The 12,484-nt window shown below is 39.8% G+C and overlaps 1 protein-coding gene and 1 long non-coding RNA gene across 2 annotated transcripts; one reads left to right on the forward strand and one right to left on the reverse strand.

The window, feature by feature from the left end:
* Positions 1–1,730: 1,730 nt before the first annotated feature.
* LOC129753372 (uncharacterized protein K02A2.6-like) lies at positions 1,731–3,125 on the reverse strand. Its single transcript, XM_055749191.1, has 2 exons — positions 2,734–3,125; positions 1,731–2,685 (listed from the first exon to the last, which is right to left on the reverse strand). Exons 1-2 carry the CDS (start codon positions 3,123–3,125, stop codon positions 1,731–1,733), a joined length of 1,347 nt encoding a protein of 448 aa, XP_055605166.1.
* Positions 3,126–10,441: 7,316 nt separating this feature from the next.
* On the forward strand, positions 10,442–11,237 carry LOC129758590 (uncharacterized). Its single transcript, XR_008740019.1, has 3 exons — positions 10,442–10,646; positions 10,705–10,848; positions 10,905–11,237. It is a non-coding gene; the product is annotated as an uncharacterized LOC129758590 (long non-coding RNA).
* The last annotated feature ends 1,247 nt before the right edge of the window (positions 11,238–12,484 follow it).

Consider the following 12,484-nt stretch of genomic DNA (forward strand, 5'->3'; position numbering starts at 1 on the left):
TGAGCTGGTCTGCGGATCCGTTGACGTGGTCTATCGACTTGCTGGAGTTCATCAATAGTCGGAAGGTTGGATTCCGGTACTGATTGGATTTGGGGTTCGACTATTGCATTTTCCGGATGAGCTGGTGCACAACCTAGGCTCCAGGATTCTAGCAGGATTGCAAGTGGAATTTCAGGATTTTGTTTCTGCACAATGTGTTCAACCTCATCGTTCTAGAATCGTTTCCTCAATTGATTACAGTGTGATCTGACAACATTTTGTTTTACTGTCAGCCACTCGTTGTAGATGACAATGCCCACACGTTCAATAACTTCTACAGGTTCCCATTTCCAATTATTGTGTTCGAATACTTTGGTCCATACAAGTTCGTTGCGATCATAGCTCCTAGCTTTGTCACCATGCCTGCGGTTAAACTGCTCTTTTTGTTGCTTTTCTTCGCAGTAGAAGGGCGCAGGTGGTTTGAGAAGACCAAGCGAAGTTCGCGTAGGTCTGCCTAACAATAATTCAGCTGGTGTTCTATTTCAGGCGCACTTCGACATGAAGTAGAACGGTAGATGAGCAAAAAGGTGTCAATTGCTTCAGCAAAGGCTTCTCCCCCCGCTGTGATTTTTTTCAGGGTTCGTTTGAACGTGTCCACAAAACGTTCAGCGAGTCCGTTTGACTGCGGATGGAAGGGTGGTGTTTTCAGGTGCAGGATACCATTTTGGTCGCAAAAACGTTCAAATTGTTCACTGACAAACTGACGACCATTACCGCTAACAAGAGTTTCTGGCATGCCGAACCTAGCGAAAATGCCACGCAGTATAGCCAATGTAGCCTCGATTGTGATGCGTTTGGTGGGAACAACTTCGGGCCACTTGCTGAAGGCGTCGACCAGGATCAGAAAGTATCAACCGTCGATGGGACCAGCATAATCCATATGCACCCTTTGCCAAGGATTTTCTGGCGTTGGCCAGGATGCCAGATTGGTCTTGGGATTAGTTTTTGCCACACTCGCGCATTCAGCGCAAGAACGAACGAGCTGCGTTATGTCGTCGTCGATCCCAGGCCAGTAAACGTAATTTCTGGCGGTGGACCGCATTCTTTCTACGCCGGGATGACCTTTATGGAGCAACTGTAATACTCGCTTGTGATGTTTCGCTGGTATGACCAACCTCTCACCATACGTAAGGCAGCCGGGGACGATGAATAATCCGTCACTACCTAAACAGAACTGCTTCTGATGTGGATCTTTCAATTTGGTTTTTTTATTCGGCCATCCTTGATTGACGAAGTTTTGCACCTGCTTAAGGAGTGGATCTGCTTCTGTTGGTGCTTGGATCGTTCTGAAAGTAAGCGGGATCACCTCAAGCGTTTGGTGAATAATATTGTCGATAGATTTCGATTGATGCTATGACATACTCTTCTTCGGGACGGATATGGGTGTTGATTAGCCGTGACAGTATATCTGCGTACCCGAAACTGTCCGTTGAGATGTATTTCATTGTGAAATCATATAAAAGAAGAGTCAAGGCCCATCGCTGGAGTCTATTTGCAGTGTAGACTGGAATACCTTTATTCGACCCAAAAATGGCCAACAGCGGTTTGTGCTCAGTCTCGAGTATGAAGTGCCGACCAAAAAGCATACGATGGAATCGAGTCACAGCAAAGATGAGAGCCAAGCTTTCTTTCTCGATCTGGCTGTAGTTTGTTTCGGCAGATGTGAGGCTCCGGGAAGCATGGCAAATTGCTTATATTGTTCCGTCCGGAAACCGATGTGCAATTCGTGCTCCAATTCCGATCGAAGACGCATCAGCTGATACCACTATCTCTAAAGCTGGGTTGTAGTGAGTGAGGGCTAGTGTTGATTGTAAAAGTTGGTTGAATCTATCGAACGATTTCTGACAAGCATCACTCCATTCCCACTTGACCCCCGTTTTCAACAATGTGTCCATAGGGAACCGTAACTTGCGCATCTCTGGAATGTATTTGCCATAGTAATTTACGGCTCCGAGGTACGAACGGAGGGTGGAAATATCGTGAGGAGGCGGCATGGTAGCGATAGCGGAAGCTTTTTCTGGATCTGGGCGAATACCATCACCATCCAGAATGTGACCGAGGTGTTTGATTTGAGACATGAAAAATCGGCATTTAACGATGCGCACCGTAAACCCGTACTCTTGGAGGCGACCAAGAAAAAGATGTAGGTTCCGGTTATGTTCTTCCTCTGATCTTCCAGCAACGATAGCGTCATCAATATAACCAGAGGTGAATTGAAGTCCACTAGTCATCGCATCAGTAATCGGTTGAGACGCGCCGGGAGCTGATTTGATGCCTGGAGATAGCCGTGTGAATCTGTAGAGGCCCAGATGAGTGTTGATTATGAGTAGTGGCTGGCTGTTCTCATCCACCACTACCTGTAGGTAGGCATCTGAAAGATCAATGTGGCGAAAAACACGACATCCGGACATTCTGGCGAAAATATCATCCGGCAGGGGAAGAGGGTACTGGTTGGCCTCTAGTACACTGTTAAGCCCGGTTGAAAAATCTGCGCATATTCGGACACTATCATTTGGCTTTCTGACGGCCACAATCGGCACAGCCCAGTCAGAGAAGTCGACTGGTTGTAGGACTCCTAGATTGTGCAGACGGTTGATTTCTTGCTCGACACTACCTTTGACGCTGAATGCCACCGGGCGTTTTGGACTGACTTTGCCGGAAAAACAGAAGCAATAGCCCTATTTGTGGCCTTACTTTCCGCACTCTCGACACAGATGATCCCGGAACTGGCAATCTTTGGAGTAGTGCATGCCGCCGCAGGACCAACAAGGCGACCGTAGATGATCGGTAACCGGCTTTTCACCCATTTGTTTACGTTTGGGTTTGTTGTTTTTGTAGGTCTTCTCCTTCACTGCATGCACTGACACTGGGGACTGTTTTTCGACCATCACGTTGTCGTTTTTCAGATTGCTAAGGTTCCGGCAGTCCTCGATGATCTTGGCCAGGGTGATGTCCGACGATTCGTTGAGTTGCGTAATGAGTCGCATTCGAATATCAGCATCTTTGGGTGACTTGAGGCCCGCGACGAAGATCAGGCATTTGAACTGCTCCTCTGTAAGTGCAGAGAGCTTCAAGTCGACACACATCTTGTTCACCATGCAAGAGTATGCAAAGATGTCTTCTGAATCACTTTTGACCGTTTGTAGGCATTGATATCGACGGTGGAACACTGATACTTGGGACCCGAAAAGTGACTTCAGGTTCACGATGGTTTCGCCCAAGGTGAATGCATTGGATAGCTTGGGGAGGATGAGATTGTATACCGTTCGTGTGCCATCGGATTGAGCTTCCTCATAAGCAGTCGCACTTTCGCGGAGTCATCTAGCTTTTAGCGTCCTTGTCAAAGAGATCCATCCGAGTATAGATCGAGAGTACCATGAATCGAACGTGCAACCCTGATCCGGATCATAGCTAAACTCGCAAATTTTGCTTGCGAGTGACTCCAACACTACGTCGTCGCGGGACAATTTCCTGAGGCATTTTTGGGTGGTGGACATCTGCTCTGCCATTTGACCGATGAGACGTTGCTGCTGCTACAGGATTTGCATAATTGCCTGCTGGAACGATGATTCGGAAGGTGGTGGTGGCAGTCCATGTGTGTCCGACATCCTAACCTCAAATCTACAATCTGGTTCCCGCTAACGTTCAACTACCGATTTTCCGCAAACTGATGACTTCTGTCGCCAAAATTTTCGTCTCCACTTTGTTGCAATAAAAACAGCTTCTTAGCAACAAACATATTAAAATTAACTTTATTCCGGAGATACAAATACTTTCAAGTACTTTAAAATGATGTGTGTTTCGACTTTAAGCAATGTGTGGAATGACATTCAGTAAGTTGACGTTTCTCCTATCATTCAGGGCGGCATCCTTCTGGGTGACAGCCGTCACTTGATGACCACCAGTTGATCCACTGGTTCGTACGAGGGGTCCTCTCAACAGTTTGTTTGTTTATTTGTTTGTTTGTTTGTTTGTTTGTGTGTTCAATAGGCACAGACCTAGAGAGCTGAAATTTGGCATGGGTGCTCGTTAGGACCAGGAATGATGAAAAATGTTCTTAGATTTTCGGATGGCCCCTTTTTAAGGGGATCGTCCATACAACACAAAGCTTTTTTTAGCGATATATCCTTAGTTATAAGTTGTTTAGAGATAAAAACTTACACAAAGGGGTTTTGATGGTCGGGCAATTGATTTAAGGTATCAAATTTTGTGTCAGGAGCCGGCAAAAGAGGTTTTCCATACAACACACGTGCTGTTTTAGTGATATTGACGTTACTATTATTATTTATTTAATAAAGGACATTTTACCAACTTTTGGCATTCGTGTCCCAAGATATTGACGTTATGGTTCACTTGATTGAAATGAAAATTTGCACACGGGAGTTTTTAAGGGCGGGCAATCGATTTCAAGTATCAAACTTTGTGTCAGGGGTCGTCCATATTAACTGTTCAGTGTGTTCGCGATATTGTCGTTATTATACATCGAATTGAAATGAAAATTTCTGGTATCAAATTTTGGATCAGGGGTCGTTCATATTAACTGTTCATCGTTTTTGCAATATTTTCGTGATTATGCATCACACTTTGATTGAATTTTGCTCATGAGAGTTTTAAGAGAAAGAGTATGCTTTCATGTGTCCAATTTTGGATCGAAACAGGGGTCGTCCATTTTCAATATTCTCGCGATTTTGTCGTAAGTATGCATCCGATTTACATGAAGTTTTGCACATAAGAGTTTTTTCTGATGAACAATTCATCTTGAATCATCACCAATTCCTGGTCAGGGGTTGTTTATTATGTGTTCACTGTTTTAATGATAGTGTCGTTTTAAAACATTCGATTGAGTTGACAATTCGCAAATTGAAGATGTGAGGGAAGGGCAAAAAATGTAAGATATCAAGTTTTGGGTCAGGGGTCATCCGTTTCAGTTGTTCGCTGTTATTGCAATATTGTCGTGAATATGCATCAAATCGAAATGAAATTTTGTTCACGAGATTTCATTAGTCCAATTTTCGATCAAGGTTGGAAAAAAGTCGTTCGTTATTTCGGCTCACAGGTCGGTCAAAAGGTTTGCCCATATTAAATGTTTTTCGATATTGATGTATCGAAGTTAAAAAAAAAATAGCAGTTTCAAGGAACGGAAAATTAGTTTCCATAATCAAATTTTTGTTCATTGAACATTAGAAGAGCACGTCCAGGTCAGGAAAAGGAGTCATCGATATAAACAAATCTATGTTTCTTCAATAAAAGTATGATGTTTCATTGCAATATTGTAGTGAAAATGCATAGACTTCATTATTCAAAATCAAACTCACCTTCGCGTATTAATATTTGAAAGCGAAACGTATTTCGTACGGGATCAGCTACAGGGTTCCGAAAATCAATCAAAACAAACACTCAGGATGCGTTTCCTGTTGGAAACATTCTGATTGTATAGTGGGATAGCGCCTCTCGCAACTGCTTCGCCTGGCTGGTATGCAATCTCGATCAGCGCTCCTATCAGCTATGCAAACCAAGTCGCATCATTCAGAATCATCGGTTTAGCAAACATCGCATATTGGAGATGAGGGAGATACAAACTGATCCATTCTGAATGTAGCTCACTCAGCATCTGCCTGAATTATATGAAATTCAAAATTATTTTTTGCAGGACGAAAAAAATCAAACAGTTGTGCGGGACACCATAAATTCTCAGTAGTTTTAACGTGACGGACGACAGTTTTATAAGAGAACTTGGAAAAAATTGAAAAACACGGCGAAAGTGAACATCTTTCCCTCACAAACACAACTACAATTTGATTTTGATCATACTGATGTTAAAAACGTTATAACAACAAATAAATTTATTAATTTGCTATGTATCAAATCAAACAAAATACGCTAATGATCGGCTTCATGTATCACTCACTCACTGCCTGATTGAAGACCAACAAGATTCGCCATATACATTCCGCTTTGGTGAGATTCCAATTTGATGATGATGCTGCACTGTTTTGACAGCAAGCATCGTGCGAGGTGATCTGTATTTCAGCGATGAATTGAACGATCGATGATCGGGTAGGTCCAGTAGCAATCAATAACGAAACCCGACCGCTGTACGTTCAGGTGCGAAGTGCAATCAGAATCATTCATTGAAAATGAGTGATATTCGGAACACTGATCAGCTAGTACTCTATAAGATATAGATTCTTAAGTAATGACTTACTTACTCCTGATTTGAAAACACAGTTAACAAGCGTTTGTCATAGTTTAATGTCATTTGTTCCTTATTTCCGACAATGATAGTGGTTAAAAGCTTCAAAATTTTATTTAAAAATCAGGTTATTCTCATTCACACCAAAAATGACATGTTTGTCGATTTTTTCATTTAATATTTTATTCTTATGATTTCTTCATAACTCTCAAAAGGATTTTCTCAGCTTATCGAGCTGATTGGTAAAAATATTCACTGGCTTTCGAGCCACCGGATTTTTTTGGATCCCCACACAATCTTAATCCTATTTGATAGATTGATATCCGTAGCGCAATCGGGTGAAACCGATAAGTCATAATATGGCACTTACTTAGCCGCGCTCTCAATTAGTGCCTAGTCCTATTCTTTTATCGGTCCCAAATGGGAATCCTAATAAGATCTCAATTCAAACGCGGCTCGATCGTGTCCGTCCATAGAATGGTGCCGTACCTTCCAATGTTCCGCTCAAGTCGGGCGGCTGCTGATCAATTCTCGTCGTCGTAAAACCTCGACCGCACCGTCGTTAAAAGTTAAAAGCATGCAATTAAAATTCACTAATTAATCCTATCGCGCAGCTATGAAAGAGACCTCGATTCGATATATATTTATTTTTTTTATATTTTCACCCTTCCTTTTCTAAACGTCCATCGGAATATCATCTCTGGATGCGACCTGTAAGAAGGCGCGTGTGAAGTGCAACACTTTAGCTTCCCGCCTGATTGTGGAGCACTCTTGGGACTCCAGACAGCTCCTGAAGGTTCTGACCGCAGCTTGTCACAATGTGTGAAATGTGGTTCAGGGAATTGGAATTGATGCAGCACTGGATTTAGAAAAAAAAGATTCGAATAGCTAAGAGCTACAGTTTTATGGTGCGTTTATAGCGTATGCAGAGTAGCTCAAATAATGCAGTCATAGGTAGATGCAAGACAAATTGACAGGTTAGAAAAGTGGACTTCCTTGTAATACATTACAGTCGTATTGAAATAAGTTGTCAAGCAATAATGTTTTACCTGCATGTTTAGGCTAAGCACTTGGTTCGTGACTTCATAAATATGTCATCGGTTTAATGTTTATAGTACTCGGTCATGAAGCTATTCTAGCAATACACTACAGTGTGTTCAAAACACACAAAATTGTTCAAAAATCATTTTTGAATGTAATTTTCAATGATTTTTTTTTTATCTTTAAACGCGAATTTAAACTGCACATCTCTATACCAATCAGTGCTGTCGCTTTGCAAGATTCTACTGACAAATTAAAAACTCGATTAGAAATACAGAGAATCTTATGAACAATGAAATATTCACCCTAATGAATGTTATAGATCAAATCACATTCGTTCGAAAGGGGTTCTTAAAACGACCCTTTAGAAAGAACACTCTCTTTTCGTACGGATGCGGTTTCTTCATTTGAAGTGTTTCAAGGTGAACTTAGGGGAAGTTCATCGAACGCTCCATGTCACTAATATGCACCACTTCTTTATCCCAGAGACTGTAACATTTGAAGCCTGTAAAGTAGTAGGACCAAATTTATTTGAATTATCTGATTTGTTAGGTAAATATGAATTTTTCCTTAAAATACCCCTACGTCCCACAGTGGCCCAATTCACAAAAAAACCAGGCAAAAAGTCTGTTTTCAACATTTTTCGCTCTGAAAACTTTTAAAAGTGTTCAATAATCATAATTTCACTAAAAATAACAAATGATTTTTATATTTTCTGTAAAGTTTGTTTTTTGTTGTAACTGTAAGAAATTATGGGACGGTCTGCAGTACGGAGTTGACATACACAGATACAATACAAGGAGAGCCCGAGATTTCAGACTACCAAATACAAAAAAAAAAGAGATGAACAAACGATCTGTGTTCTACAATGGACTAAAAATTTATAACAGCCTACCACGGAGTAACAAAGACAGTTCAAACTTGAATATTTTTAAGAAGCTGACAATAAATTACATAAAACATACAATTTGAAACAAGGACTAATCCTAAAAAGGATCATAAAATAGTGATGAAGATCTGACGGAACATCAGATAGAAATATGTACGGTGATGGACATACGCGGGAGTAAGACGAACAACTCGTACAGAAATTGACATCATAAGTAAACAATACATATCATCCTAAGGATCACTTCCATCTGTACCGTTGAGCCGTCAACACGTACGCCGGAGCATCGTATCGTTGCTGTGTACCTGCAGGAACATTTTTACATTATTTATTTTTTCCTTACCTGTTTTTTAATCAGCACTTTTCAGTGCTATAATTATTTTTATTTTCTTTTATTCATATTTTTCTCTTTTCTTTCCAGCATGGGGAAGTCTTCGGCCGGCTCAAGGGCCGGGAGAAAACGGATTGCCGAACCTAATTCAGGACCATCGCCCAAAAAAGTTGAAATTTCCAATTCATTCGATGTTCTTCATAACATCGGTGATGAGGAAATATTCATATTTAATTCTGATAAGAGTACTAAGAAACCTTCTTCTTCTTATACTCTTAAAAACGAAAAGGTTCCACCAAATACGGTCACGATTCCTGATTTCAATGCCTTTCGAAAAGAAATCGTCACTTCCGTCAAGGATGTGAAAATTTCTTTTCAGATCGGTCGAAGGGGAACTGCTCGTATATTGGCGGAATCTTTTAATGATTTTCAAAAGGTTTTAAATTATTTGAATAATAAAAAACACCAATTTTTTACGTACGACACTAGAAGTGATCGTCCATTTAAAGTTGTACTTCGTGGTCTCACTGGCGATCAGACACCGGATGAGATCACAGCTGAATTAAATTCTTTGTTAGGTTTTTCTCCAATTCAAGTAATTCAAATGAGGAAAAGAACCAACACGAATAATACCAGTAGTGTTGGTTTTGCTCCTGAACTTTATTTGATCCATTTTAAAAAGGATCAGGTTAATAATTTGCAAATTCTTGAAAAGGCTCGTCTTATGTTTCATTGTCGAGTCAAATTCGAACCTTTTCGTAAATCTTCTACCAATTTTCTTCAAAATATTACGCAATGTCGTCGTTGTCAAGCTTTTTGTCATGGCACTAAAAATTGTAGAATGAATGCCAGATGCATGTTTTGCGACTCATTCGATCATGAAAAATCTAAATGCCTTTTTGGTGGTGATAAGCCAAAAACAGAATTTTTTAAGTGTGCGAATTGCGCAGGTAATCATTCCTCGAATTCTCTAGACTGTCCCGTTAGGGCAAAAATTGTTGCTTCTAGGAAAAATCCCAAAGTTTCCAGAAAAGTTTCTTCTCCTCCTTCCTCTTTTTCGTCTTCACACGTCAGACCGGCAAACAACCTGCCTGTTCGCAGTCAGCCTCGGCCTACATTGGAATCACGGCTGAGTAATACCCGAAGTGATTTTAATGTTACCTGGGCTGATTCTGCGCCACAGACTCGTGGTTTATCGTTCTCAGAGGTGGTTGAAAATGGGTTGCCCTCTTCAGGTTTAACTAATAAAAATGGGAAAAAACCAAGTCTCAACGTTCATGCGAAGGCTTGGGAAAATCCCCGAAATTCAAATACTTTTTCTTCTCCTTCCTTTTCTGATCCTAACAATTTTGTTGATTTGGGTGAGATTACTGAGGAAAAATTAAAATTTTGCAATAAAATTTAATGGAAATGATGCAACTTATGTTGAAAGCAAATTCAATGTTTGAAGCTTTCCAAACTTCTTTTAATTATGCTAACAAAATTATTATGACTTTGCGATTCCCTCATGGATCCAAATAGATGTTTAAATATTATGAATTGGAACGCTAGATCTTTGCTGGCTAACCAAGATGAATTCTTTTTATTTTTGAAAACTCAAAACATACATATTGCTGCCATCACTGAAACTTTTTTAAAGCCAGACAATAACTTGAAAAGCAATGCTTTCTTTAAAATTTTACGAAATGATCGACTTGATCGACAAGGTGGGGGTGTAGCTATTGTCATCAATAGTCGTCTCAAATTTAGACTTCTTCCTTCTTTCAATACAAAAGTCTTAGAAACAATTGGAATTGAATTAGAAACTTCTATGGGGAAAATTATAATTGTTGCCGCATATTTGCCTTTCCAATGCAGCGGTGAACAGAAAAATTATTTGAAGGGAGATTTACAAAAACTCACCAGAAATAAATCTAAATTTTTTATTATTGGTGACTTCAATCAGGTACTATCGGCTTCCATGAAATTTTTGGGACAAAACACTAGCGCCAAAGTAAAGTTGGCGAACAAGACTTCAACTTCAAATTTGGAAAATCATCACGTACGCTTTTCCATAAAATATAAAACAGTATGCGTCGGCGTTTTTGTTTATATCGCAGATTTTGCTCGTTCAAATTTTAACATTTGTACTTCTCCGGAAGAAACCAAATTAGGTCAGTAGGTAATCTGATTTGTATAAATAACTGACATTAAAATAATCTGTTCTTACAGAATCTACCGAAAGGATTGGCGGAAGTGCCGATGGGGCAAAAAATGGACGAGGATGCATCGATGGGTTTCGACCGGACAAACTGTTCCAGTCGTGTAACCATAAAGCTTATTGATAATCGAAGGAGAAGCCCCCAATCTGATCAGGTAAAGCAAATGAAGTTTTAAAGTGATTATTGGCTATGGTTTCACTTGAATTTTAGGACAAGAAAAAATTTCCGACTATAATATTATTCGGGAATCATTGGGAAACATTCCGCGTTCGCAATGTCCGGGTGCCGAAAAAAGAGCCGTAAAGCCCGAGCTGTTGCCGTCAGTGCCGCCGCTAATCCAAGAAAAGCAAACGGAGATGATAGAAGCACCCAAGCTCAGAGAATCATCTGAAGCAACGGTCCCGTTAACAGAATTCAGCAAGACCTGCGCCATTCTCCCCGTGCTCTGCTGCGCTCGTCACGTCTCTATGGAGCCAATAAGTGCGCAACTGTTGGAGCCTGGAGCTGCTGCCACTATATTTCTTTAATTTTATAATAAACTGAGGTAGCCCTTTAAAAGCTGTTAATGAATTAATTTTTGAAATTAAGCTGGTAAAGAAATCTTATTGAGGAAGTTTAATTTTTCATGGACTATGGGATTTTATGGTGGTTCAGACTTGATTCCTTCAACATTTGTGGAATTACTTTTCATTCTTTAATTATTGTTTGGCAATTCCATCGGATGAATAGCTGCAATTTAATAACATCCTTCCCCAAAATCTGCAATTTAATTTGTTTTCGTTTTGACAACAGAGAATCACACAAGCAGATTCGGTACCTAATTTTATTCTTTACTAACCGGAGAAATAACGATTTCAAGTTTCTCCAGAATTGGCCTTATTGACGAAATCAGTGTTCACCGATGCTTGAACAGACAGTCGAAAGAAATCCATTCCATCAAACGAACCAGGCAAAAATAAAAAAAAAAACTGATCAAAAGTTTCCTTTCACAATAATCTTGTTTGGATAAAGTAACGTTTTATTTTTAATGTTTACGTAGTTTGGTCGCATTCAAAACATGCATGCTCGTTTTAAAACTTGTATGCAAGTTTATAAAGCTTGAAGACTTTTTCGCTGAGAGGCAGCACCGTAAACAAATGTATCAATGTCCCAGACTACTTATTCGAAAATCTCTTCAGCCGGGTATCTTGATAGAATATAATATCTTTGCTTCAATGCAAAACACCGATCTTGGAATAATATTTCATCAAATTCAAATGGGAATATTTTATTTAACGACTGCTCTGCAGGTTATTATACTGTTGTATATCCTAATGGGCATACTTGTTTTTCTTCAATTAGAAATCCCTCCACAATTGATTTGGTTCTAACGGATTTAGGCGAGCATTGTAGTCAATTAGTTACTCATGCGGACCTCGATTCAGACCACCTTCCAGTAACATTTTCTTTATCCCAAAGTCCCATTGAAAACCCTTTAAAATCAGCTTTTAACTTTCAAAAGGCTAACTGGGAGCGATATATGAATTTTATTGAACGTAATTTAGATGTAAACGTTCCACTGAATTCAATAGAAGATATTGATTTGGCTGTAGAAAATTTGACAACTTCAATAGTCAATGCTAAAGCCGCTTCAATACCCAAAGTTAAACATAAATTTAATCAACCTTTAATTGATGATGATCTTCAGTTTTTGATACGACTGAAAAACATTCGTCGACGCCAATATCAACGTACTAGGGATCCTTATTTGAAATTAATTTATTGCGACCTTCAAAAAGAGATCAAACGTC

Source organism: Uranotaenia lowii, chromosome 3 (assembly GCF_029784155.1).
Source record: "Uranotaenia lowii strain MFRU-FL chromosome 3, ASM2978415v1, whole genome shotgun sequence".
NCBI classification, from domain to species: Eukaryota; Metazoa; Arthropoda; class Insecta; order Diptera; family Culicidae; genus Uranotaenia; species Uranotaenia lowii.